The sequence below is a fragment of the Coregonus lavaretus genome (genome assembly GCF_964263955.1).
Source record: "Coregonus lavaretus genome assembly, chromosome: 20".
Classification (NCBI taxonomy): Eukaryota; Metazoa; Chordata; class Actinopteri; order Salmoniformes; family Salmonidae; genus Coregonus; species Coregonus lavaretus.
In genome coordinates, this window is record NC_140007.1 from 26,784,460 (window position 1) to 26,811,737 (window position 27,278).

The 27,278-nt window shown below is 41.6% G+C and overlaps 4 protein-coding genes across 4 annotated transcripts in view; 2 read left to right on the plus strand and 2 right to left on the minus strand.

Annotated features, from left to right (window-relative positions):
- Positions 1–4,229: 4,229 nt before the first annotated feature.
- LOC311148233 (DNA fragmentation factor subunit beta-like) lies at positions 4,230–8,055 on the plus strand (the record flags this gene model as incomplete). Its single annotated transcript, XM_084185129.1, has 7 exons — positions 4,230–4,391; positions 4,533–4,659; positions 5,797–5,982; positions 6,141–6,220; positions 6,402–6,575; positions 6,767–6,867; positions 7,030–8,055. The coding sequence occupies 7 exons, from the start codon at positions 4,230–4,232 to the stop codon at positions 7,232–7,234; spliced, it is 1,035 nt and encodes a 344-aa protein (XP_084041255.1). The 3' UTR covers positions 7,235–8,055.
- Positions 8,056–8,390: 335 nt separating this feature from the next.
- LOC311148234 (uncharacterized protein) lies at positions 8,391–11,563 on the minus strand. Its single transcript, XM_084185130.1, has 4 exons — positions 11,118–11,563; positions 10,738–10,830; positions 10,254–10,625; positions 8,391–10,131 (listed from the first exon to the last, which is right to left on the minus strand). Exons 1-4 carry the CDS (start codon positions 11,130–11,132, stop codon positions 9,997–9,999), a joined length of 615 nt encoding a protein of 204 aa, XP_084041256.1. The 5' UTR covers positions 11,133–11,563; the 3' UTR covers positions 8,391–9,996.
- Positions 11,564–12,509: 946 nt separating this feature from the next.
- LOC311147750 (UDP-GlcNAc:betaGal beta-1,3-N-acetylglucosaminyltransferase 7-like) lies at positions 12,510–14,473 on the plus strand. The gene has a single exon (XM_084184523.1). It carries the CDS (start codon positions 12,786–12,788, stop codon positions 14,031–14,033), a length of 1,248 nt encoding a protein of 415 aa, XP_084040649.1. The 5' UTR covers positions 12,510–12,785; the 3' UTR covers positions 14,034–14,473.
- A 1,401-nt stretch (positions 14,474–15,874) lies between these two features.
- The window catches only part of LOC311148097 (centrosomal protein of 104 kDa-like), a 59,944-nt gene continuing 48,540 nt past the window's right edge, over positions 15,875–27,278 (minus strand). Inside the window, exons 20-22 of the mRNA XM_084185008.1 lie at positions 22,137–22,147; positions 21,670–21,739; positions 15,875–16,489 (exon numbers count right to left, since the gene is read on the minus strand). Of these exons, the coding sequence (XP_084041134.1) occupies positions 16,344–16,489; positions 21,670–21,739; positions 22,137–22,147 (227 nt within the window). The 3' untranslated portion in view covers positions 15,875–16,343. The remainder of the gene's footprint in view (positions 16,490–21,669; positions 21,740–22,136; positions 22,148–27,278) is intronic.

The window sequence follows — 27,278 nt, forward strand, 5'->3', positions numbered from 1 at the left end:
CAACTGAGCTACATCCCTGCCGGCCATTCCCTCCCCTATCCTGGACGACGCTGGGCCAATTGTGCGCCGCCCATGAGTCTCCCGGTCACGGCCGGCGGCGACAGAGCCTGGATTCGAACCAGGATCTCTAGTGGCACAGTTAGCACTGCGATGCAGTGCCTTAGACCACTGCACCACTCAGGAGCACGAGTTAGATAGCATATAGTTAATATACTGGCAAGTTCGATGTATTAGTAGCCAACTAACATTAGTAGCTAGCTAACATACCGGTACCTACTGCTGTATGCTGTTTGTAAGGATAGCGTAGGCAACAAATTGTCAGCCAACATAACGTGTAGCGTAACTTATTTGAAAAGTCATGACTTTATTACATTGCTCAACATTTTCTTAACATTTGTCATAATTAGTTAAAGCAATTCATTTGTATCCGCTCTCGTCGGGGCTGCATATTTTCCTCAAATCTGAAAACGTTGTGAAGCCACGCCCATTTTCGGAAGAATTGCATTATGGGCCCTAAAAGCACAGAAATAGTCTCCAGTGCTTGTATACTTCATATTTTGGCGAATGTAGTACGACATCCGGGAACTTTTGGCATACTAACTCTATCCATACTATGACCAATAAGCATACTACATACTCAATTTGCATCACAAATAGTAGGTTAGTACGGTTAGTATGAGTATTCGGACACAGTAACCGGAGCCCACAGCTTTTCATCATCATGACGGTGTAAAAACCTGAAACCACAAGGTTCGTCTAACCTGGTCCTTAGGCAGTTGATTAAACTTAATTTGGGTCTTTTTTCCTACTATTGTTCAAACAAAACGGTATGCAACAGCTTTTCGGCATCTTGAAAGTAGGGTTAGTTAGTTAGTTAATTGAAGAAATCCGTCGGAATCGGCTCTTCGGCTGATAATCGTGACATACATTCCAACTTCTTCTTCTTCTTCTAATATATCATTGCGTTCCGCAAACAAACGCTTAAAGTGCATGCCGCCACCTACTGTGCTGGAATATACTATAAATCATGAGCTGCCAAATTCTGTCCTACAATTAAAACATTTTTTTAAACAAAATAAATCCTTAACTTCTACCACACCAAAAAAATATAAACATTACGCTTTATCTATATCATGCTGAAACACTCCACCCTTAGGATTGTTCAGCATGTCAACGACCATTTCAACAGTAACATCTGTTACATCTTTTGCCTTTTCCACAATAACCTTCAATCTGGCATTTCTGCTTTCCACAACCCGAGTCGTATTGATAACCTCACCAATAAAAGCTACAAAGTCAAATATATTCATTATCAAAGTGTCCGTTGACACCACACATTCATGAGCACAAGATTTCGTAACAGGCCTCGAAACCATGCCAGGACCATCAGTAGCACCAGCCCCGACAGTAGGTCCACTTACTACAGGTACATCCATGTAAACTCCATCAGTCCGCACTGTAGTTCTACCAATCTGTTTTACGGCCTCTGCATATGACTGTGTTCGCGCTAACTTCTTCTTCTTCTTTAAGGTTTTATGGCAGACTACACCTATTGGTGTATTGCCGCCACCTACTATACGGGGTTGTTCATGCAAACATTTTTACGTTTAGAATATAAGTGTTTTAAAATATGATGTAGTTTGTTGTTTAAAAATGACCAACCAAGCATATGCAAAATGTTTATATAATGATTTTTTAAAAGAATACAGGCGTTGTTGGGTTATGCGTAAAGTAGGCAATTTAAGATTTGAGTAACGGGAGTACCCTACGGCTGTACCAAAACTGTATGGATATCTAATGTTTCATCGATAATAAAATTAGCAGTGTGTCGACCAAAATCCATCTCGCTCCATCTTCTCCCACTGCCGGCCACTGGGCTTCCTCTCATCACCATATTTGGTAGTGAGTGGAAACGCCAACCGGATGTTCACATTTATACATCTGGCTCATTGCTCTGTCTTTTAGCAGTACCCTACTCGGGGGCGTGGTCACGTTAAACCATGCCACACCGTGTGTATCTATTAATGATAGAATGTTCATATTTGAAGATTGCCAAAAGGCCAGTCTTTTTGGCAAATGACAGGAGTGGCAGGGAGTGGAATTAATAGCTGAACAGAGACGGCAACCAGGCTACTTTTTATCTGCATCTGCTCCAGGATATTTTAAGCAGCTGAGTGACAGTTTATAGATGTCAACTGTGTGCACGTTCTGAAACACTAGATGGCAGTATATTGCACACTGCCCACAAAATGAAATAGAAACTGAGCTACCAAATGTATGACCATATTAGAGACACATATTTCTTTCAGATTACACAGACCCACAAAGAAAACAAATCCAATGTTGATAAACTCCCATATCTATTGGGTGAAATACCACAGTGTGCCATCACAGCTCCAGAGTCCAATGGCAACGAGCTTTACACCACTCCAGCCGACGCTTGGCATTGCGCAAGGTGATTTTAGGCTTGTGTGCGGCTGCTCTGCAATGAAAACCCATTTCATGAAGCTCCCAACTAACACTTCTTGTGCTGACGTTGCTTCCAGAGGCAGTTTGGAACTCGGTAGTGAGTGTTGCAACCGAAGACAGACAATTTTTACATGTTACACGCTTCAGCACTTGGTAGTCCCATTCTGTGAGCTTGTGTGGCCTACCACTTCTCGGCTGAGCCGTTGTTGCTCCTAGACATTTCCACTTCACAATAACAGCACTTACAGTTGACCGGGACAGCTCTAGCAGGGTAGAAATGTGACGAACTGACTTGTTGGAAAGGTTGCATGCTTTGACGGTGCCACGTTGAAAGTCACTGAGCTCTTCAGTAAGGCCATTCTACTGCCAATGTTTGTCTTTGGAGATTGCATGGCTGTGTGCTCGATTTTATACACCTGTTGGGTGCGGCTGAAATAGCCGAATCCACTAATTTGAAGGGGTATCCCCATACTTTTTTTTATATAGTGTATGTTTCCCATGCCAATAAAGCCCTTAGAATTGAATATTGGATAAGAGACGAATGTTCTGAGTGGACAACAGTAGTATCGAAAACTGGAACAAAAAGGAAATTGTCTAAAATTGGAGTGGAATATATGTGTGTGAATGATAATGAATCGCATCTTGTTGGGATGCGTTTGTTGAGTAAGGATGCATATGTGGGAAACCCGTTTGAGGTGTCGAAAATGCTGACGTATGCGCTTGGAAAAGTGGAGTCTGTCAGAGTGACCAGGAGTGGTCTTATTTTGATTAATTGTATTTCTGAAGAGCAGAGGAAGATTGCAGTGGGCCTCAAAAGAATCCAGACAACAGAAGTTTTGTGTTTTGAACTTCGGAGTAGAGCACCCGTCAAAGGAGTCATCTCAGGGTTGACGACGGATGTTCAGATTGAATACCTGAAGATAATTCCTGGTGTGGTTGGTGCCGGGTGTCTGATCCACTGGGTGAATGAGGCAAAAGAAGAAAGTCGGTCATGTTGTTTTTTGATAAAGAGCAAATACCTGCGCATGTGAAGCTTAGTAATGTAAGATAAGCCGTAAGAGCTTTCGTCCCCAAACCAATGTAGTGTAAGATTTGTAAAGGATTTGGCCATGTTTCAAGTGTGTGCAGACGAACAGAGTATACTGAAAAACGGTGTGTAGAAGGATGACGGTGGTACAATTGTGGTGGGGATCATGATCCTGACTTCCTGGAGTGCCCTTTAAGGGTGAAGGAGATTGAGGTGGCAAAAGTTAGAGCGGTCAATCGAATATAAAATAATTGAGAAAACAAGTGATGCTAGTGAAGATATGGTAATGGATACACCACAGCCTGTAGTAAATGTTTGCTGCCAGACAAAAAGGTGGATTTTGTTGCGTTCATTGCCACAGTTATAAACTGTACAGCACAAGTCTCAAAGAAATCTAAGAAACTGGACATTATTGTGGCTGCGGCTGAACAGTTTTCGGGACTTAAGGATTTTACATCTGAAGACTTGCAAGGGGTACTGGCGCCAGAAGACCCACCCTCCCAGGCTCACCTTGAGCCTGTGTAGGGATCAGATCTGTTTTATTTTTTAACAGAAAAGTTGTTAGATTTTTTAAATAATGGTAGTTTGTTCCGTTTTCTGGGGAATCCTGTTTGCATCCGGAATGCACATTAAATTGTGTGATCGCCAATATACCATAGAAGAAGAAGAATAATTTTGGATAATTTTCCAGCCTTTCCAGTCCACTAGTTGGCAGTATGCGTCCTTTCTTTCCATGTTTCTGCTCAATGGTCTTCATAGAAGAAAGGGCGCGATGTCTGGACTTTTCAGAAAAAACAAACTTGTCAAAATAAGAAGTCTGAATGAAACTAAAAAATATGGGGTGGCTGCAACAAGTCTGAAAGAGCTTCTCAAAAAGGGGAGTAAACTTCTACAGGTACGATTTCGCCCAGTAGTTTAGCACATTCTACTGCTACCAGACCAAAACAGTCGGTCTTGACCTGCAACGAGGAAGTGGCGATAATGAAAGTTACATTGTTCTTTAATTTACATTATTATGTGAATCCTTTTCTTCTAGGTTCCACTCGTCGGTTCGCATATTTGTTTGTATGAAGATGGAACAGAATTGTCAGAGGACTATTTCCGAAGTCTTCCAGACAATGCTGAACTTGTCCTTCTTGCCATGGATGAGAGATGGAGCGGATGTGAGTTAAACATTGTAACTGACTGTAAAAAACATTTAAAACAAACAACTAGCCAACTAACGTTAACCACCTTAGACTTGGTGTCATGCACATTTATATATTGATAAGACCTACTTTATGTAGCTGTGCATGGTAAATAAATGATAACAATACTAATTTAAATATGCACTTCTTTAAATACTTTATGTAGGCATATAATTGAGGTAATTGATTTGAAAAGGATGGATTCGCCTTGCTTTCACTTTTAGGAAGAGCAGTTAACCACACTCACTAATGAGTAGCTTAACCTTGCCTGCCAGTGATTGTTGCCGGTGCAGCCTGGTCTCATAGACTAGACGTAAAATAGTAAACGTAAATCAGGGACACTCAAATTAGTATGATATGTTTGGTATGGTTACATAAGACAGAAGGTTACTCAAGCAAAAAGTAGGGTGGATAACGCGAACATCTAGCAACCCAAAGATTGCGTGTTCGAATCTCATCACAGACAGCTTTAGCATTTGAGCAATTTTGCGACTACTTACTACTTTTTAACCTTCCCCTAACCCAGTGTTTCCCAAACTCGGTCCTGGGCACCCCAAGGGGTGCACATTTTGGTTTTTGCCCTAGCACTAAACAGCTGATTCTAATAATCAACTCATCATTAAGCTTTGATTATTTGAATCAGCTGTGTAGTGCTAGGGAAAAAAACAAAACGTGCGCCCCTTGGGATCCCCAGGTCTGAGTTTGGGAAACACTGCTAACCTTAACCCTTTAACCTAACTACTAATCTTAATTCTAACCCCTAACCTAGCTAACGTTAGCCACAACAAACTGGAATTAGAAACATATTGTACGAATTGCAATTCGTAACATACAGTATCATACGAATGTTAATTTGTAACATATGATACGAAATGGATGATGGCCATCCACAAATTAATACATACTATTAGAAATGTAACATATTATACTCATTGGAGTGTCCTGGATTTACATGTACTATGTTACGTCTACCCCTGAGTCCAGGTTGGTCAGTGAGGCTGTTTGGGCTTCAAACCCAGCTGGTCACATTGGTGCCATGGCTTGGATGTGTAGCTAACAAAGGTTGCTCTGTAAATCAATTTAAATAACAGGTATGATTTGTTATTATTCCAGTTGTCTGTGACATAGTCCGGTTGCTGGACACCGACAGGAACTCGGATCTTCTGATTAATGCGGCTAAGGGGCTTCTCTCTGACAAGCGTTATCCAAAGAGACGCAAACTCCTGGGGGAACTGCTGCTGCATTTGAAGGACAGCTCTGAGACTGAAAACAGAGAAGACGATGAAGACTGGTTCCAAGGTAACAAGTCCTCACTCAATCTTGGGTTGGAAAGAAATCCTGCAGGAAACAATGTGATAGCCAAAAGCAAGATGGAGCAAAGTATAAGGAACTTTTTATATTTAGCTGAAACAATCTGTACCTTTTAAAGTTGCAACCTTCCATTTCTGTGCTTTCAGGAATTGATGTCAGATTTAAGACCAAATCAGCCTACATGAAGTACAACTGTGAGAGCAGGATTCGTGGATACATGAAGGAGGTAAAACTGTATTACTGATGCTTTGGTTTGACGCTGAAAGTGGTTGGGACTGTCAAGAAGTGATCCTCAAAAGGAGTACCTCAGTATAACAAATATAATCCAAATTGTTATCTGCCCTTCTATTTTCTGAGGGGAAAGAATATACTTACTCATGACTGATTTATAATTTGCTTATACACAGGTGGATAGTTATGCTCAAACAATCCAAAAGCCTAAACTCAAGGATGAATACAAGAAGACTGCAGAGTCCTTGGTGATGCAGCTGAAGTCTGACAAGTACAATGGCTGCTACTTCAACAGGACAGAGAAGGAACTCAATCGACTATGCACCAAGGAAGGATGGTTCTCCTGTCAGGTAACATTTATGAACCTGAAAGAGGCTAGTAATGTAGAATTTGACTATAATAAAGCATAAACACAACATAATTAATTAGGTGATTGAAAATGGTCACGGAGATGTGAATGGTTACCAACAGTACCATGTTTGGCACCGTAGCATCCTGTCTTACAGCCTGTGTCCTCCCCCCATCTCTCTCCTTTCCTCAGGGTGCTTTTGACCAGGATGAATGCAAGTCCCTACACTCCATCAACCCCTATGGCAACCGAGAGAGCAGGATTCTCTTCAGCACCTGGAACTTGGACCACAGGTGGGTTTAGTGGATGATAACGGTTATTAATATCATTCAGAATGTCAGGCTCAAAATCGTGTTTGAAACAGTATTACAAAAAAGCTTGCTTAATTATGAATTGCAATGTTATGTATGTCGGTTGTGGATCAAATCTGTAGTTGATTGAAATCTCTGTCCCAGGATTGAGAAGAAGAGGACGGTCATTCCTGCCCTGGTGGAAGCACTGCAGAACCGCAATAGCAACAACATAAACCTGGACTATTTTTACAAACTGCTGTTCACTCGGGAGAATCTAAAGCTGGTGCATATCGTATGCCATAAGAAAAGTGCCCATGACTTGCTGTGTGATAAAAGAAACATGTACAAACGGGGCAAACGAAAATGATTCTCTATAAAGTGAAGATGTTTTTTACATTTAAGGGCAGATGCTTTTCTAGTGTTTGTTATTCTAAAAAATTAAGTAAAAGACTAGTAAAGGGACATTATGATTTTTATTTTCACAAACAATGGATGAAGTGCAAGACGTATTACTACTGGTAAATTGAACTAAATGTAATTCTGGGCAGGGAACATTGTTTTCTGCTGCTCTCTGAACAGCTGATTTGTTGATTATTTTGTGCTAGTGATCTTAAAAAGCACTCCATTATGAGCCACTGATTGGGTAGTAGTCAATGGGCCAATCCCAAATCGTCCCAATTCCTATGCACAGGGTGTGTTCAGTTCAATTCAACGTTTTCTACATTGTGTGACGGTTTGTACTGAAAGACACGTGTCCCCAAAATGGTGCGCACCATTCTTCAACAGCCTTTGAGGTAAGTTTGTGCCTGTTTGGTGGGTGTGGCCTGATCAATATGGATGTGACCATTTAAAATTGCAAAACACGTGCAGCACACACCATACAATCTCCCTCTGGGCCGCCATAATCACTCCGTTCTTCAACTGGTCGTTCACTACCTTTTCCGTTGAATTTAAAATGCAAAACACTTTTGTTGTACTGAAGGCCCCCCCTCCCCTATCAGAGGACAAGGTGGAGCTATTACCAGATTGATAACACCTGTCAAATCCTCAAATCTCCAAGTGCATAGAGAACGATTTCTTCTGACATTTACAAATATAATTTTAATTATATTTGAATGTATAACGCGTATTCTAATTTATTTACTGTTTGCACTATAATTGTGTGGGGGGAACCAATAAAAAGTTTTTAAAGAAAGTTGTCTGAGGTTTGACTATTTTGCTTTGGAGTCACACAGATTTCATTATAGCAGATCTGATTGCTGTGCCATAGCCTGTAAGCGTAATTAGATAATTATGTGATAAAGTTATGCTTAGTTTCAACAGCTTTCATTTGGGCAAGTGTAAATGTGTTTGTAGAACAATGCAGACACAGGTCATTGAAAATTCTAAATAAGTTAACTTGCTCCTTGTATTGGCAGTGTAACATTACCTATGTTTAACTTCTACAGCGATTTTTTTTTGTTGTCAACATTTACAAAGTTTGCATTGAAAATATACTGAACTAAAATATAAAGGCAACATGCAACAATTTCAAAGATTTTACTGAGTTACAGTTCATATAAGGAAATCAGTCAATTGAAATAAATTCATTAAACCATCATCTATGGATTTCACATGACTGGGCAGGGGTGCCAATCAGAATGAGTTTTCCCCCACAAAAGGGCTTTAATGACGTTGGCGGCAGCTTATGGTAGAGAAATTAACATTAGCAGCTCTGGTGGACATTCCCTGCAGTCAGCATGCCAATTGCACGCGCCCTCAAAACTTGTGGCAAATCTGTGGCATTGAGTTGTGTGATAAAACAGCAAATTTTAAAGTGGCCTTTTATTGTTCCCAGCACAAGGTGCACCTGTGTAATGATCATGCTGTTTAATCAGCTTCTTGATATGCCACACCTGTCAGGTGGATGGACAATCTTGGCAAAGGAGAAATGCTCACTAACAGGGATGTAAACAAATTTGTGCACAAAATTTGAGAGAAATAAGCTAATGAAACATGGGACCAACATTTTACATGTTGTGTTTATATTTTCATTCAGTGTAGATGTGCCAATTGCCTGCTATGGTGCGTTTCCTTTTAACTTATCTTGTCGATGAAAACAGCTGGACGTAATGACGTCACACCTAGAAAAAACTTTTCTGCCAAAACCTAGTGTTGAATAAAAATGTGGTTTAAGTGTTTCCATTACCCGCTTAGACAAATTGAGCACTCATAAATTGGTGACAGACTGTATGCCCTCCCACCTATCGGTTTCATGTCTCAGGTAGTCCGAGAAAGCCTGAATGGATATGCAATAATTGACTAATATTGTGCCTACGTATCACCACGTCTGTACTACGGTGAAATTTGCACTCCTGTAGATCAGAAATAATTAAATGGTGAAACTTGCCAGCCAACCAGTTGAGGAAATTGATTTTCCAAACAGTAGGCATTTAGAATTAAATGTGGAGCGTATTGTTACGTGATGACATCACGTGCCCCATGTACCTTCCAAAGAATTCAGCAATTATTTATTCGAAAAACAGTTTCCATCATCATTTGTCGCAAAGAAGGTTTGACGAAAGGAAAATCCCACCCGTCGAACAGATAAAAATGTTGTAGATCTTTAGAAATGGTTTCCTATATCTGCCGTTTCCATTACACGTCACAATTATTATTTTTTTCTACATTGCTTTTGTCGAATAAACCTGGGTCATTGGAAACCTGCCTAAAGACTACATGATTTATATGTTCCATTCATTCAGTCGTGCTATTACATAGCAATATAAAAACGCCAAATAAAAAGCTATTATTGTGCATACATACTGACAAGGCAACCAGTAACAACATAGTAAAAGACACATTCAATAAAAAAAAAAATAGAACGAGCGCTTACCCTGTACCAATTAAACAATATATACACACACACTATAAACTATAGGTCCTGATAATTGAAAATCAAATAGTTATTTTGTTAGTGCAAATAGCAATACAAATGTTTAAACTTTGGGTTACATGCTGGCAAAAAGTTAACTTGATACCCTCGTTCCATTGAACAAACCCACTTTCCAAGGCTTATCTGCCATTAGGCTAGTAAAAGGACAGAGGTTTTAATCCATTCCATTGATATGAATTAGTTATTTCTGTAAACTAAGTGCCACCTATGTCATCTTGCATGTCTGTGTAGCCCTCTTCTTCATCACTGTCCTCTTTGGCGTAGTACTGTCGTCTCCGGTGCTCCCTCCTGCTGAAGGTCGAGGAGGCTGCAGATCTCCGTGGACAATCCTACAAGGCAAATGGAAATATCAGAGTATTTGAAATTAGGCCACATCATGCTCCAAACAGCAGACCATTATTTCACCCATCACACCAAGCACATTGGCCTTGTTATAAAAATCTCCTCTCACCTGTACAACTTCCATGTTTCCGAAGAACTTTTCCACAGGAAGAACCTGGTTACTGTCATCGTCAAGGAAGATGCTCTTGTCAATCACAACACCCTCTTCAGTTTCGTCACCCTCCATATTCTCTGGTAACCCGTTTGTTTTGCAGTAATTCAACTCAAATCTCAGACCATTCTCTTTACCTTCCCACAATTCATCCATGTCTGGTGGTGCTCCACACCTTGTCTTTTCATCCCACTTATAACCATCACAGCTGAGCTTCTCAGAAGTGGTTGTTGACGCCCTACAACCGCCAACCATACAGTCATTCAGGGGCATTTCGGTTTTTGAGTCTTCCAATTTCGTTTTTTTTACATCCATCCTCTTCACTGAACTCTATGAAGGCAAAACAGCGTATTAAAAATACTAAAAGGCTTCCATAACACTGACGGACCAGCCATAATTTAACACGTAGCTAAAATGAGAATAACTAAAACACAACATTCACCTTATCTGAACTCTTCACCTTGAGGTTTAGGTCGCTTGAGGCACGAGTGCACTTCTCCTTTCGCCGCTTCAAATTGCTAACTCGACTAGACATCTGAAATGAGTTCACGCATTTTGTTAAATCAACACAGTTGCAGACATTATTCATTAGCTAAGTAACTAACACTTCTTAGCTGGCTACCGTAACCAACGGAGATAGCTAGCTAGCAAACTACTGCCCCACTAGCTAACAGACTACCGTTAGTTCGTTGATGAAAGACTAAATAATTTCCAAAGACAATTTAATCGCTAGCTAGGTAGCTAAATAGTGTTAAATAATAGTATATATTGTGGGAGCTTAACTAGCTAACGTTGGCTAACTACTAACTCGGACAAGCTCACCTGTTTCTTCCTCATTTTTGGAAGTTAGCTACATGTCAGTCGCTGGATTGCAATCTTGTTAACAGTCGCTTTTGCACAAATATTTGTGGACGTAGCTAGCTAATCTGCTAATTAAATCTAAGGTAATTTCGTTCTGAATACAGGTGGTCAGTAAACTGTAAAATCGTCGTTCTGATAAAAAAGACACCGTGTTGTTTTCTAATCCGAGTGGTGAATCTAGACAGCGTTCGAATTCCGAAAAATGTAGCTACGTCTGGAAGTCACGTGCAGTTCAATCAGAGGTCGAGGTCTCTGATGTTGAGTTATCAAAAAAAACTTGATACCTTGTGCCAGTCAATGGTGCCTACTAGCTACTGTTTGTCTTTCTTATTTCGACAAAAAATTGAGTGTCATGTCTTACTGCACTTAATACATGTTGATACAGGGGGGAACGGTGCGGCAAGGTCGTTGTTTGTGGTGGAAAAAAACCACACAAATTTGTCAATTTCCAAAACCGACACACGGGGGTGGTAAAACCTTATAATGAATTTCCTCAAACAGCCCAAAGACACTGGTTTCCCCTTTCATCTGTGCTTGGGCGTCTGGAGTTACACTGATTTGGTCCCTGGGGATCTGTGTGTGTGTGTGATAAATATATTTTTGTGTTAATGGATGACTGCTGCAAAACAAATTTCTCCTGTAGTTTATAATTACGTTTTCTGAAGCTTCGTTGATGGGTAACTAAGGGACTTACGTTTAGTTCCTTAGCTACGTTGATGGGCAATTGTATGTAGGCTGTGTTATTGTAATGCATATAATCATACACAATAACCTATTATATAATACAGTATTATTATCATTATAATAAGACAATACACCGTATTTCTTGATGGCTGATAAATAAATAGCAGGTGCAATCAAATGGACAATATAGCTTCAGCCTTAGTTTTTCAAGTAGCTTATGCCATTAGATATCTCATTTTAAGCCTAAAAGTCTAGTGTGCCAACCGGAGACGCAGTCTAGTGAGCCTCCTGTGATGTGAAATAAGAAACCTGCATTTTGTCACAGATAGGTGTATTGGGGAGAGGAGAAAAAAAAGTAAGCAAAATTATGTTGAAAATACGTATTTTCTGACGTCAAAGTCAGAAGGTTAATGTTAGGTTCTGAATGAAAGATGAAAATACGTATTTTCTGGACCGGACCAAATCTGAACCAAACATAGACATCTATGATTGGTTCGGACCAGACCAAAAATCAACATCTGTGGACATTGAAATCAAGGCTGGTCCAGACCACACCAAACAACGCAGGCCGGTCTGGACAGGACCCCGAAAAAAGACGTCCTAAAGAAGTCGGTCCATGCTTAGTGGGAACTGAGTAAGGGGAGAAGCTTGTAGGCAACAGTCACTTTTCAAGACCAGTCCACAGATGGTAGACTATCTCATCGAACACTTTTAGGCCAGTCTTATTGTACGCTAAAGGAATACCATGGTGGCGTCCAGCTACCTACTTTTAAGGTAGCTGACACGGGACAGTGAACAGACTCACTAAGATGTAGCCAAACTGTAATTTACGCGCAGCGCTCAATTTTTCAAAATGGACACTAATGAATGATGAGATGCTATGACAATAGGAGTGCCTATTCAATTTAAGGATTTCTTATTCATTACACGTTTTGCGCCATAGCTATGTATAATTTTTTCAGGAGAAAGAGGGTATTGAAAACTCTCCTGAGCTTGTCTCTAGTTTTTGCGTCTTTATTGATGATCCAAAAGTTCAAACTTGTGGATAATAGCGTCAATGATGGTATGGAGGTTAAGAGCCTGGGAGACGCCGGTTGGTGTGGACCTGAGTGTGATTTCTACAAAGGAAAAGGCACATTGAAAAGCAGTTTTGGAAACTACTCACCGCCTGTTCTTGGTGATGATTTGGATGCGCCACGGGTGACCGTGTCCAACGCTACTGCGGCTACTTGGGATGTACACGTTATGAACTGCAGTGAAGATTCATCCGTGAGGAAAAATTATTGGTTTCGACGTTTGGATCCGAGGTTCCACCAGTTTGTGTTACACAGACATTGTCGGTATTTCCCAATGTTAATAAACCACCCGGATAAATGCAGGAATGGAGACATACACTTGCTCATGGTAGTAAAATCCGTTGTAGAGCAGCATGATAGGCGAGAGGCCGTGCGTAATACCTGGGGTAGGGAACAGACAATTGATGGTAAGAGAATAAAAACGCTGTTTCTTCTAGGAAGCCCTACAAATGGTAAAGACACGAAAAACCTTCAAAAGTTGATTGAGTATGAGGACATGATATATGGAGACATTCTTCAATGGGATTTTATGGACACATTTTTCAACCTCACCTTGAAAGAGGTGAATTTTCTGAAATGGTTTGATATTCACTGCTCCGGTGCCAAATTTATATTCAAAGGGGATGACGACGTTTTCGTGAATACAAATAACTTACTGGAACTTATTGGTTTCAAGACTGAGGACCGCAAAGTGCTCAACTTATTTGTTGGGGACACCATATCCAAAGCCATCCCCATCAGAAACCATCAAAGTAAATACTACATCCCCAAAGAGCTGTTTGACAAACCGTACCCACCTTATGTTGGTGGTGGTGGGTTTTTAATGTCCTCACAATTAGCTCGGAGACTGTTTGTGGTTTCAGAGGACTTGGAGCTCTATCCCATTGATGATGTGTTTTTGGGAATGTGCCTCCAGAAGCTACACTTGACTCCAGAGATGCACCCAGGTTTCAGGACCTTTGGCATCATGAAACGCAGAGTGAGTCCAATGAACAGCGAACCGTGCTTTTTCAAAAACCTCATCGTAGTCCATAAATTGAGTCCTCAGGAGCTACTCAGGATGTGGAGTGTAGTGGAAAATAAGGAGCTGGTTTGCGCAAAAGAAACTGCACCATGATTGTCAAGCTAAAGCTCAGTGTGACAAAGGTTATGCAAAAAATATTGTCAAATTGTTACATGTAATTGTAATATGTGTATGTAGGCCTAGTAGGGCACACTGCTGTCACTAAAATATCCAACTAAGAAAGACAATGTGAAAATAATGACTTTCTTTCGTTCTCACTGACCTGTTTGTTAATCTTTCAATTTTGTCATGTTTATTGTAATGTCAATAAGTAGGACAACCAAATTAGTAAGTGTACATGCCTTATGTCTATACTAAATTAACCACTTTTTCAGCAAACTCTGTAAATATATGGCAGCATTTAACACTGAAACACCTTTTTAATGCCACAGTTTAGTGCCTTTGAGTTGAGATTAGGGATGTGTTAGTAACTAAAAAGGTTACATGAAAATATAATTTGATAAATGTTTGCCATAGATTCTAGAACAAATATTTAACTATATTTTAAGAGTCACAACTAGCTTTTGTTTTGATGTTTGTAACAGATTCATTAAATATGTTTTGTTATATCAGTGTTTTAATGTGGCTGAGGGCTGGGTAAGAGTTGAGGGCTGCTGGGTGGATAACATATACTGTAATTGTTGGTGTAAAAGATTGCAACAGGTGTCTGAAATACATATTTGTATTATCTCAAACAAACCAGAGTAAGAGACATAGATGTTTCAATCTGCGCACAAAATGGTTGTAAATCAAATATGTATGTACAGTCAATACTGATTGATTTGTACTGAAAATCCACAAGGAAAATATATACACCAGTGGAGGCTGCTGAGGGGAGGATGGCTCGTAATAATGGCTGGAATGGAGCATATGGAATGGCATCAAATACATGGAAACCCTGTGTTTGATGTATTTGATACCATTCCACTGATTCTGCTCCATGCATTACCATGAGCCCGTCCTCCCCAATTAAGGTGCCACCAGCCTCCTGTGATATACACCTATGTCATTTCCTAAATATGAAACAAAGCTGAAAGAGACAAAAAGATTGGGATGTAAGAAAATGTAAAATTGTCCTATAACTTGATCAAGATTGGCAATTCAAGGCAAAGGACCAGCAGATAACAATGTAACACACCATATTACATATGAAGCAGTAAAATAGTATTATCTGCTAAGTTCACACTTTATATTAGTTCAAGTCCACATTTTACTGATGTAGGGTGTACCTTGGAAATAATTATGACTTGTAGATTTAGGTCAAGATTCACACACTTGGTATGCAATCCCTGATTTAGGCTACCTATACAAAATACAATAGCATGTTAAGTAACATAAGGAAGAAAATGCAACCCTATAAAGGGTGCATCTTACCCTTTCTAGAAAGTATTACAGAGAACTAAGTGCCTAAGACGTTTCATCAAGTGGACCATTCTCAAATCTTAGCTGTTTGGGAAAATTACCACTAACTTACATTACTCCTAAAGAAAAAAGAGAATGTTTGCTCTCATTTATTTTCTATTATCTATTTTATTTTCTATTTCAATTAGCAATTAAGAATTCCTATTTGACCTTAAATTGTTTTTTGGCCAGGCCAAATATCTGTGCTTTGTGTTGATTGTCTAAACACTCAAAATATAAACACCTATTTTGAGACAATAAATAGCGTGACAATGTGAAAAGCATGATCAATTCCATTGGCAAACAAAAAGTGCTATATAATAATAACTATGTTGGAAATTACAGTAGGAAACAAAGACACACATTTACACAACTACTGTATCAAAGTAAAACATATATTTGATTAGATTACAAGCCACACAGAGAGACATGTAAAGAGAAATGTAAACAGATGCTATGCATAAACTTGGTGTAAAGCTACACTCAGGCTGTCATTGGCTTTGGAGTAATAAATACCTTAGAATAGTATTATTACTATATTATAATAACTTAGTATGTAGTATACTAATATATAATATAGTAATATAGTAACACATTTAGTGTCCCTCCCTTTTGATTTAAGCCAGATTTTGGTCCCTGTTCTGATGGACTCATTTGCAAGGGAAGTGAATCCAGTCCTCCCTAGTCAGGGTGTCAACATGGAGCTGTAGCCCAAAACTCTGACAAATTTCCTTCCCTCATTTCCTCTCCCACTCCCATTGGTGTAAGGCGACTACATAGGTTGGGATAAAGCCATATGATTGAAACCTATCATGTCATTTAGATCAGTGATTGTAAAGGAAGGTATTTTATACTGTTGGGACGGTACCCTGGTTCTTCCTCATTCCTGGCATTTGGACAATCTAGGGTCCCCTTGTGCGGGCCCTTGTGTGAAGACTGGGGCAGGGACGGTTGGGTGTGGGTTCACCGTTTGACTGGGGTGAGGCGGCTGGTGTGGGTTCGGCTGGCTCTGGGTGCCAAGGCCGGAATCCTGCTCCCTTTGCCCATTACCCTGCCCCTACTCCCCACTGACCACACATGCTTAAGCTTAGCCACACTGCCAGGCTTCCCTGAACACAGGAGAAAAAGAAGAGAATTACCTTCCACAACCACCATTAGGAAGTACTGAGTGTGTTCACAGTCTATAAAGTAGCTATGGTGCAATTTTACACCAGGACAGCACGCAAATATTTTAGGAATCTTAGATTGTTATGGCAATTTTTAGTCATTTTTTAGTCATTTAGCAGACGCTCTTATCCAGAGCGACTTACAGGAGCAATTAGGGTTAAGTGCCTTGCTCAAGGGCACATCGACAGATTTTTCACCTAGTCGGCTCGGGGATTAGAACCAGTGACCTTTCGGTTACTGGCACAATGCTCTTAACCACTAAGCTACCTGCCGCCCCAATTCTCACACAGTAACTTCATTGGGAGGAAGGATGTTTGACATGCTTTTACATTTGCATTACAATTTTGGGGAGGGAAATCAGGAGGAAAGTGGCCATTTTAGGCCCTTTTTAGACCTGTACAGGCTCTGCTAATTAAAAAAGTTATGATAACCAGTGAATGGGAAAATGGATTCCAAACTCCCTCCGCTTGTGATTTGTTGAATGTGCAATCCTAAAGGAAGGCTGTGATTGGTTAATGACCCATAACGTCAATTTCTATGTATAAAATGGGTCATATCTTCAAAAGTACCAGAGAGCCCACTCTGGAAATGTCACGTTTGAAGAGTATATTGTTTCAAACAATATGTCTAAAAATAAGCAAAATCAAAAAGGGTACTTTTGAGATATTAATATTTGTAATGTTGAATAAATGAATGTGAGAATCTAGACATACTCCATATTTAGGAGTACAGCACACTATAATGAGCATAATGAAACCAATATGTTTTCTGTATCATGTACAGTTCACAGATCATAGGCATATACAGGAGGCATGTATACAGTGCATTCTGAAAATATTCAGACCCCTTGACTTTTTTCCACATTTTGTTACGTTACAGCCTTATTCTAAAATTGATTAAATAAATATTTTCCCTCAATCTACACACACACAATACTCAATAATGACAAAGCGAAAACAGGTTTTTATAAATGTATCAAAAATAAAACAGAAATGTGTTATTTACATAAGTATTCAGACCCTTTGCTATGAGACTCGAAATCGAGCTCAGGTGCATCCTGTTTCCATTGATCATCCTTGAGATGTTTCTACAACTTGATTGGAGTCCACCTGTGGTAAATTAAATTGATTGGACATGATTTGGAAAGGCAAACACCTGTCTATATACAGTGGGGGAAAAAAGTATTTAGTCAGCCACCAATTGTGCAAGTTCTCCCACTTAAAAAGATGAGAGAGGCCTGTAATTTTCATCATAGGTACACGTCAACTATGACAGACAAATTGAGGAAAAAAAATCCAGAAAATCACATTGTAGGATTTTTTATGAATTTATTTGCAAATTATGGTGGAAAATAAGTATTTGGTCACCTACAAACAAGCAAGATTTCTGGCTCTCACAGACCTGTAACAACTTCTTTAAGAGGCTCCTCTGTCCTCCACTCGTTACCTGTATTAATGGCACCTGTTTGAACTTGTTATCAGTATAAAAGACACCTGTCCACAACCTCAAACAGTCACACTCCAAACTCCACTATGGCCAAGACCAAAGAGCTGTCAAAGGACACCAGAAACAAAATTGTAGACCTGCACCAGGCTGGGAAGACTGAATCTGCAATAGGTAAGCAGCTTGGTTTGAAGAAATCAACTGTGGGAGCAATTATTAGGAAATGGAAGACATACAAGACCACTGATAATCTCCCTCGATCTGGGGCTCCACGCAAGATCTCACCCCGTGGGGTCAAAATGATCACAAGAACGGTGAGCAAAAATCCCAGAACCACACGGGGGGACCTAGTGAATGACCTGCAGAGAGCTGGGACCAAAGTAACAAAGCCTACCATCAGTAACACACTACGCCGCCAGGGACTCAAATCCTGCAGTGCAAGACGTGTCCCCCTGCTTAAGCCAGTACATGTCCAGGCCCGTCTGAAGTTTGCTAGAATGCATTTGGATGATCCAGAAGAGGATTGGGAGAATGTCATATGTCATATGGTCAGATGAAACCAAAATAGAACTTGTCGTGTTTGGAGGACAAAGAATGCTGAGTTGCATCCAAAGAACACCATACCTACTGTGAAGCATGGGGTGGAAACATCATGCTTTGGGGCTGTTTTTCTGCAAAGGGACCAGGACGACTGATCCGTGTAAAGGAAAGAATGAATGGGGCCATGTATCGTGAGATTTTGAGTGAAAACCTCCTTCCATCAGCAAGGGCATTGAAGATGAAACGTGGCTGGGTCTTTCAGCATGACAATGATCCCAAACACACCGCCCGGGCAACGAAGGAGTGGCTTCGTAAGAAGCATTTGAAGGTCCTGGAGTGGCCTAGCCAGTCTCCAGATCTCAACCCCATAGAAAATCTTTGGAGGGAGTTGAAAGTCCGTGTTGCCCAGTGACAGCCCCAAAACATCACTGCTCTAGAGGAGATCTGCATGGAGGAATGGGCCAAAATACCAGCAACAGTGTGTGAAAACCTTGTGAAGACTTACAGAAAAACGTTTGACCTGTGTCATTGCCAACAAAGGGTATATAACAAAGTATTGAGAAACGTGTGTTATTGACCAAATACTTATTTTCCACCATCATTTGCAAATAAATTCATAAAAAATCCTACAATGTGATTTTCTGGATTTTCTTTCCTCATTTTGTCTGTCATAGTTGACGTGTACCTATGATGAAAATTACAGGCCTCTCTCATCTTTTTAAGTGGGAGAACTTGCACAATTGGTGGCTGACTAAATACTTTTTTCCCCCACTGTATGCACTCACTAACTGTAAGTCGCTCTGGATAAGAGCGTCTGCTAAATGACTAAAATGTAAATGTAAAAATGTCCCACAGTTGACAGCGCATGTCAGAGCAAAAACTAAGCCATGAGGACGAAGGAATTATCCGTAGAGCTCTGAGACAGGATTGTGTCGAGGCACACATCTGGGGAAGGGTACTAAAAAAATTATGCAGCATTGAAGGTCCCCAAGAGTGGCCTCCATCATTCTTAAATGGAAGAAGTTTGGAACCAACAAGACTCTTCCTCGAGCTGGCCGCCCAGCCAAACTGAACAAATCAGGGTGAGAAGGGATGGTCACTCTGACAGAGCTCCAGAGTTCCTCTGTGGAGATGGGAGAACCTTCCAGAAGGACAACCATCTCTGCAGCACTCCACCAATCAGGCCTTTATGGTAGAGTGGCCAGACAGAAGCCACTCCTCAGTAAAAAGGCACATAACAGCCCGCATGGAGTTTGCCAAAAGGCACATAAAGGACTCTCAAGACTATGAGAAACATGATTCTCTGTTCTGATGAAACCAAGATTGAACTCTTTGGCCTGAATGCCAAGTGTCACATCTGGAGGAAACCTGGCATCATCCCTACGGTGAAGCATGGGGGTGGCAGCATCATGCTGTGGGGATGTTTTTCAGCTGCAGGGACTGGGAGACTAGTCAGGATCGAGGGATAGAGCAAAGTACAGAGAGATCCTTGATGAAAACCTACTCCAGAGGGCTCAGGACCTCAGACTGGGGAGAAGGTTCACCTTCCAACAGGACAATGACCCTAAGCACACACCCAAGACAACGCAGGAGTGGCTTCGGGACAAGTCTCTGAATGTCCTTGAGTGGCCCAGCCAGAGCCCGGATTTGAACCCGATCAAACATCTCTGGAGAGACCTGAAAATAGCTGTGCAGCGACGCTCCCCATCCAACCTGACAGAGGTTGAGAGGATCTGCAGAAAATAATGGGAGAAACTCCCCAAATACAGGTGTGCCAAGCTTGTAGCGTCATACCCAAGAAGACTCAAGGTTGTAATCGCTGCCAAAGGTGATTCAACTAAGTACTGAGTAAAGGTTCTGAATACTTATGTAAATGTATATTTCCGTTTTTTATCTTTAATACATTTACAAACATTTCTGAAAACGTGTTTTTGCTTTGTGTAGATTGGTGAGGAAAAAAACCTATTTAATCCATTTTAGAATAAGGCTGTAATGTAACAAAATGTGGAAAAGGTCAAGGGGTCTGAATACTTTCCGAAGGCAATGTAGGTCTAAAAAAGGCCTAAAATGGCCACTTCATATTGAAAAAATAAATAAATAAAAGTGATACAAATGTAAAAGCATGCCAAACATCTTTCCTCCTAATTTCTATGTGAGAATTGCCAGAACAATCTGATAACCAAAATATTTTCAGGCTGGAATTGCCTTACGTGTACTGTATACAGGTAACCTGCAAGGCATGAAGTTTGTACGGTGTTCGGATGCTGGCTGTGTGTGTGTGTGTGTGTGTGTGTGTGTATATATACACAAGTTTGCAGTATGTGCATCACAGGAGGTTGGGTGGCACCTTAATTGGGGAGGACGGGCTCGTGGTAATGGCTGGAGTGGAATAGTATCAAATACATCAAACACATGGTTTCCATGTGTTTGATGCCATTCCATTTACTCCATTCCAGACATAGTAGTCCCCTGTAGCTCAGTTGGTAGAGCATGGCGCTTGCAACGCCAGGGTTGTGGGTTCGTTTCCCACGGAGGGCCAGTATGAAAAAAAATAAAAACATGTATGCACTCACTAACTGTAAGTCGCTCTGGATAAGAGCGTCTGCTAAATGACTAAAATGTAAAATGTAAAATTATTATGAGCCGTCCTCCCCTCAGCAGCCTCCACTGACATGCATGTATGCATACACAAAGGACATCTGAAAATGACATGAAGGTTCTGTGATGGCAGAGGTTAGGAGGAAAGGAAAGGACAATCATAAAAATTAACTTTCAGTGAAAGGGTATTAACAGATGAAATGCAGTCATGTATACATGTGCTACAAATTGAGCAAATTCGTAACCAATTAACTATCACTTGAGCACACACTGATCATGCACTCATTGGTTTTGCATTTTGAAAGGATTACTGTCTTTTCCAGTTTTTATGAATTCACAAGAATGCAAACACACATTATCTACTATACACCAAATTCACGTCATCATTTCAATGCACCTCTTGGTATGAGACAGGAACACAGCTATATATTTCACCAATAGGCAGCATGGGCCCTTTCAATGGGTCTAACACTAGCCCCCAGGCTTGGGTGGAAGAGCAGGGGGGGGGGGGGGGGGGTAAGTGGGTGTATGAATGACTTACCTTGTGCCTGCTGGGCTCTCCGTGAGTTCTGTTTACAGCCCTCTCGGCTCATGAGGTGTGCCTTCCAGGCCTGGAGGACAAAGAGCAAGTCAGTCTGCTGCTGCCCTGTACATTTTGACTCTACCTCTTACTCCCTGCATCCCTTTGCTGTGCAGCAGCACTGTGGGCCGGTGTCAGAGCCCGGCTAATGGCCGACTTGGCTCCAACACAGGGACTTTTCATCTGACACACCAGGCAAGGGCATGGGCCACAGAGGTTCAACTGCTACTGAGAGTTTTCCTTGCCGAAGGTAAGAAGAAGTGTGTAAGAGGTGAGGGAAAATGAATGGGGCAGCGCTGCTTGAGGGCTTCCTGAAAATGTGCCTCCTCAGTGCTTCTTAAGGAGGACACTGTGTTTTTATTAATTTAACCTTTATTTAACTAGGCAAGTCAGTTAAGAACAAATTCTTATTTACAATGACGGCCTACCAAAAGGCCTCCTGTGGGGATGGGGGATTAAAAAGAAAAATGTAGGACAAAACACACATCACAACAAGAGAGACACCACAACACTACATAAAGAGAGACCTAAGACAACCACACAGCATGGTAGCAACACAACATGACAACAACACGGTAGCAACACAACATGACAACAACACGGTAGCAACACAACATGGCAGCAGCACAAAACATGGTACAAACATTATTTGGCACAGACAACAGCTCCATAGTCGTTGAAAGACATTTTCAATCTTTGCCTGTCTGACACACAAACAGGTTCCGGATGTTATATACAGAAGAGTCACACACTGTAAAATTTCCCCAAAAAGGAGGGTTAGTGTAGACATGCATTTACAATGCAGCTCAAATAGAGCATTTACATTCTATTCTAATATTTATAATACTCATCATCCTTAAAAAAAGAGCAGGGCTGTTCAATTCCGGTCCTGGAGGTCCGAAACGCTGCAGGTTTTTGTTTCTACCTGGTAGTTAATTGCACTCACCTGGTATCCCAGGTCTGAATTAGTCCCTTATTAGAAGGAGAGGATGAAAACCAGAAGTGTTTCTGCCCTCCAGGACTGACATTGAACAGCCCTGATAAAGATTATATTTCTTACTATTTAAAGGGCCAATCTGCCATTACTAGATACATTTTCGAACTTTTTATATCAGGATATATATTCAGGTCCAACATTATTGGCACCCTTGATAAAGACGAGCAAAAAAGACTGTATAAAATAAATAATACAAATACTGAGCTATATTGTATGCTTGCAAAATGTTGATTTTGTGGTCAATTAACAATTTATTTGTGGCTTTTGATTAGTGTTTAGGGTTATTGTCTTGCTGGACGATCCACTTGCGGCCAAGTGTCAGCCTCCTGGCAGAGGCAACCAGGTTTTTGGCTAAAATGTCCTGGTACTTGGTAAAGTTCATGATGCCATTGACCGTAACAAGGGCCAGTGGAAGCAAAATAATAATTTACTGTAGGTATGAGGTACCTTTCTGCATATGCTTCCATTTTTCAACACCAAACCCACCACTTGTGTGCGTGGCCAAAGAGCTCTATTTTCATGTTATCTGACCACACCCCCTCCTGGAGTTTGATAAACATTTACATTTTAGTCATTTAGTAGACACTCTTATCCAAAGCGACTTACAGTTAGTGCATTCATATAGCTACAGTTGAAGTCAGAAGTTTACATACACTTTAGCCAAATACATTTAAACTCAGTTTTTCACAATTCCTGACATTTAATCCTAGTAAAAATTCCCTGTCTTAGGTCATTTAGGATCACCACTTTATTTCAAGAATGTGAAAAGTCAGAATAATAGTAGAGAGAATGATTTATTTCAGCTTTTATTACTTTCATCACATTCCCAGTGGGTCAGAAGTTTACATACACTCAATTAGTATTTGGTAGCATTGCCTTTAAATTGTTTAACTTGGGTCAAACGTTTCGGGTAGCCTTCCACAAGCTTCCAACAATAAGTTGGGTGAATTTTGGCCCATTCCTCCTGACAGAGCTGGTGTACCTGAGTCAGGTTTGTAGGCCTCCTTGCTTGTACACGCTTTTTCAGTTCTGCCCACAAATGTTCTATAGGATTGAGGTCAGGGCTTTGTGATGGCCACTCCAATACCTTGACTTTGTTGTCCTTAAGCCATTTTGCCACAACTTTGGAAGTATGCTTGGGGTCATTGTCCATTGGAAGACCCATTTGCGACCAAGCTTTAACTTCCTGACTGATGTCTTGAGATGTTGCTTCAATATATCCACCTAATTTTCCTTCCTCATGATGCCATCTATTTTGTGAAATGCACCAGTCCTTCCTGCAACAAAGCACCCCCACAGCATGATGCTGCCACCCCCGTGCTTCACGGTTGGGATAGTGTTCTTCGGCTTGTAAGCCTTCCCCTTTTTCCTCCAAACATAACGATGGTCATTATGGCCAAACAGTTCTATTTTTGTTTAATCAGACCAGAGGACATTTCTCCAAAAAGTACAATCTTTGTCCCCATGTGCGGTTGCAAACCGTAGTCTGGCTTTTTTATGGCGGTTTTGGAGCAGTGGCTTCTTCCTTGCTGAGCGGCCTTTCAGGTTATGTCGATATAGGACTTGTTTTACTGTGGATATAGATACTTTTGTACCTGTTTCATCCAGCATCTTCACAAGGTCATTTGCTGTTGTTCTGGGATTGATTTGCACTTTTCGCACCAAAGTACGTTCATCTCTAGGAGACAGAATGCGTCTCCTTCCTGAGCGGTATGACGGCTGCGTGGTCCCATGGTGTTTATACTTGTGTACTATTGTTTGTACAGATGAACGTGGTACCTTCAGGCGTTTGGAAATTGCTCCCAAGGATGAACCAGACTTGTGGAGGTCCACAATTCTTTTTCTGAGGTCTTGGCTGATTTCGTTTGATTTTCCCATGATGCTAAGCAAAGAGGCACTGAGTTTGAAGGTAGGCCTTGAAATACATCCACAGGTACACCTCCAATTGACTCACATGATGTCAATTAGCCTAACAGAAGCTTCTAAAGCCATGATATCATTTTCTGGAATTTTCCAAGCTGTTTAAAGGCACAGTCAACTTAGTGTATGTAAACGTCTGACCCACTGGAATTGTGATACAGTGAATTATAAGTTAAATAATCTGCCTGTAAACAATTGTTGGAAAAATTATTTGTGTCATGCACAAAGTAGCTGTCCTAACCGACTTGCCAAAACTATAGTTTGTTAACAAGAAATGTATGGAGTGGTTGAAAAACAAGTTTTAATGACTCCAACCTAAGTGTATGTAAACTTCCGACTTCAACTGTAGGTGGGACAACCACATATCACAGTCATAGCAAGCACATTTTTCCTCAATAAAGTAGCTATCAGCAAAATCAGAGCTAGTAAGGGGGGGAAAAAAGTCAAGTGTGAGTTCACAAAAGGCATTTATTTTTAATTTTTAATGGGGATTATTTAAAGAAGAGGTAGGGTTTCAAATGTTTTTGGAAAATGGGCAGGAACTCTGCTGTCCAGGAGGAAGCTGGTTCCACCATTGGGGTGCCAGGACGGAGATGAGCTTGGACTGGGCTGAGCGGGAGCGGCCTTCCCGTAGGGGTGGGAGGGCCAAGAGACCAGAGGTGGCAGAAAGGAGTGCTTGGGTTGGGGTGTAGGGTTTGAACATAGCCTGAAAGTAGGGAAGGGCAGTTGCTCTTGCTGCTCCGTAGGCAAGTACCAGGTTGAACACCAGGCGGGCTGCAGTGTTCTGCATAAGTTGCAGGTATTTGATGACACAAGCGGGAAGCCCAGCGAACAGCGAGTTGCAGTAGTCCAGACGGGAGATAACAAGTGCCTGGATTAGGACCTGCACCGCTTCCTGTGTGAGGTAGGGTCGTACTCGATAGATGTTGTAGCATGAACCTGCAGGAGCGAGTCACTGCTTTGATGTTTGCAGAGAACGACAGGGTGTTGTCCAGGGTCACTCCACGGTTTACTCCGGGAGGGGGACACCGTGGAGTTGTCAACCGGGATGGAGAGGTCTTGGAGCGGGCCGACCTTCCCCGGGAGGAAGAGCAGCTCCATTTTGTCGAGGTTGAGCTTGAGGTGGTGGGCCAACATACAAGCTGAGATATCTGCCAGGCACGCAGAGAGTGTCATCCACATAGCAATGAAAGGAGAGACCATGTAAGGATATGACAGAGCCGAGTGACTTGGTGTATAGAGAGAAAAGGAGAGGGCATAGAACCGAGCCCTGGGGGACACCAAAAGTGAAACTACGTGGTGCAGACACAGATCCTTTCCACGTCACCTGGTAGGACCGGCCTGGGTGTCAGAAGGGGGGGAACGAGAAAAGTAGTTGAGTGTCATCCACATAGCAATGAAAGGAGAGACCATGTAAGGATATGACAGAGCCGAGTGACTTGGTGTATAGAGAGAAAAGGAGAGGGCATAGAACCGAGCCCTGGGGGACACCAAAAGTGAAACTACATGGTGCAGACACAGATCCTTTCCACGTCACCTGGTAGGACCGGCCTGCCAGGTAGGATGCAATCCAAGAGTGTGCAGAGCCTGAGACGCCCAGCCCAAAGAGGATGGAGAGGAGGGTCAGATGGTTCACGGTGTTGAAGGCAGCAGAAAGATATAGGAGGATGAGAACAGAGGAGAGAGAATCAGCTTTGGCAGTGCGGAGAGCCTCTGTGACACAGAGAAGAGCCGTCTTAGTTGAGTGACCCATCTTGAGGCCTGACTGGTTAGGGTCAAGGAAGATCGTTTCTGAGAGAGATAGCGAGAGAGTTGGTCAGAAACAGCACGCTCAAATGTCTGTAGTTTTTGACGTCAGAGGAGTCAAGTGAGGGGAGGAGGGGAGTGAGGAATGGGAGAAGGTCTCCAGAGATGGTCAGGAGAAGGGAGGAGGGGATGGGGTCGAGCGGCGGGGCGGCCTGACGCCACTGGTCGCAGGATTTTATCTGGAGAGAGGGGAGAAAGAGGTCCAAGGCGGAGGGTAGTTATGTGTGATTGGAACCAGTGGACTCAATAAGCTGAGTGAATGAGGAGCGGATGTCGTCAATCTTCTTTTCAAAGAGGTTGAGAAAGTCGTCCGCAGAGAGGGAGAAGGGAGGGGGTGGAGGATTAAGGAGGGAGGAGAATGTGGGAAAAAAGTTTCCTAGGGTTAGAGGCAGAAGCTTGACATTTAGGGTCACATAAAATGGCTTTAGCAGCGGATACAGAGGAAGAGAAAGTAGAGAGGTGGGAGTGAAAGGATGATAGGTCCTCTGGAAGTTTAGTTTTCCTCCATTTTTGCTCAGCTACCCGCAGCCCTAAACGGCAATTGGCACTTGGAATCGGAACCGGTGCTATGGTCAGATGACATGAAAATAGAGCTCTTTGGCCACGCACACCAGTGGTGGGTTTGGCGTTGAAAAACAGAAGCATATGCAGAAAAGTTATCATTGAGTAGAGCAGAAGACGAATTTCCGTTGTTCGTTGTAAACATATGGACAATAAAGTTGGTTTTGAAGTGCTGCCGGTGTTTCTTTTGCCCCGTGGACACAAGAGCATTTCATTACTTAAGTGGCCAGGCAACATGGACAGCCCAAGTATCAAACGATGGGATTAAATACAGGAAGGAGACGCT

Coding starts and splice junctions, on each gene's coding strand:
- LOC311148234 (XM_084185130.1), bottom strand. Junction 10,626..10,737: donor AGGTGAAGAGTTCAGATAAG/GTGAATGTTGTG, acceptor TTGCCTTCATAG/AGTTCAGTGAAGAGGATGGA. Junction 10,132..10,253: donor GAAACATGGAAGTTGTACAG/GTGAGAGGAGAT, acceptor TTTGCCTTGTAG/GATTGTCCACGGAGATCTGC.
- LOC311147750 (XM_084184523.1), top strand. CDS start 12,786: ATGTATAATTTTTTCAGGAGAAAGAGGGTATTGAAAACTCTCCTGAGC.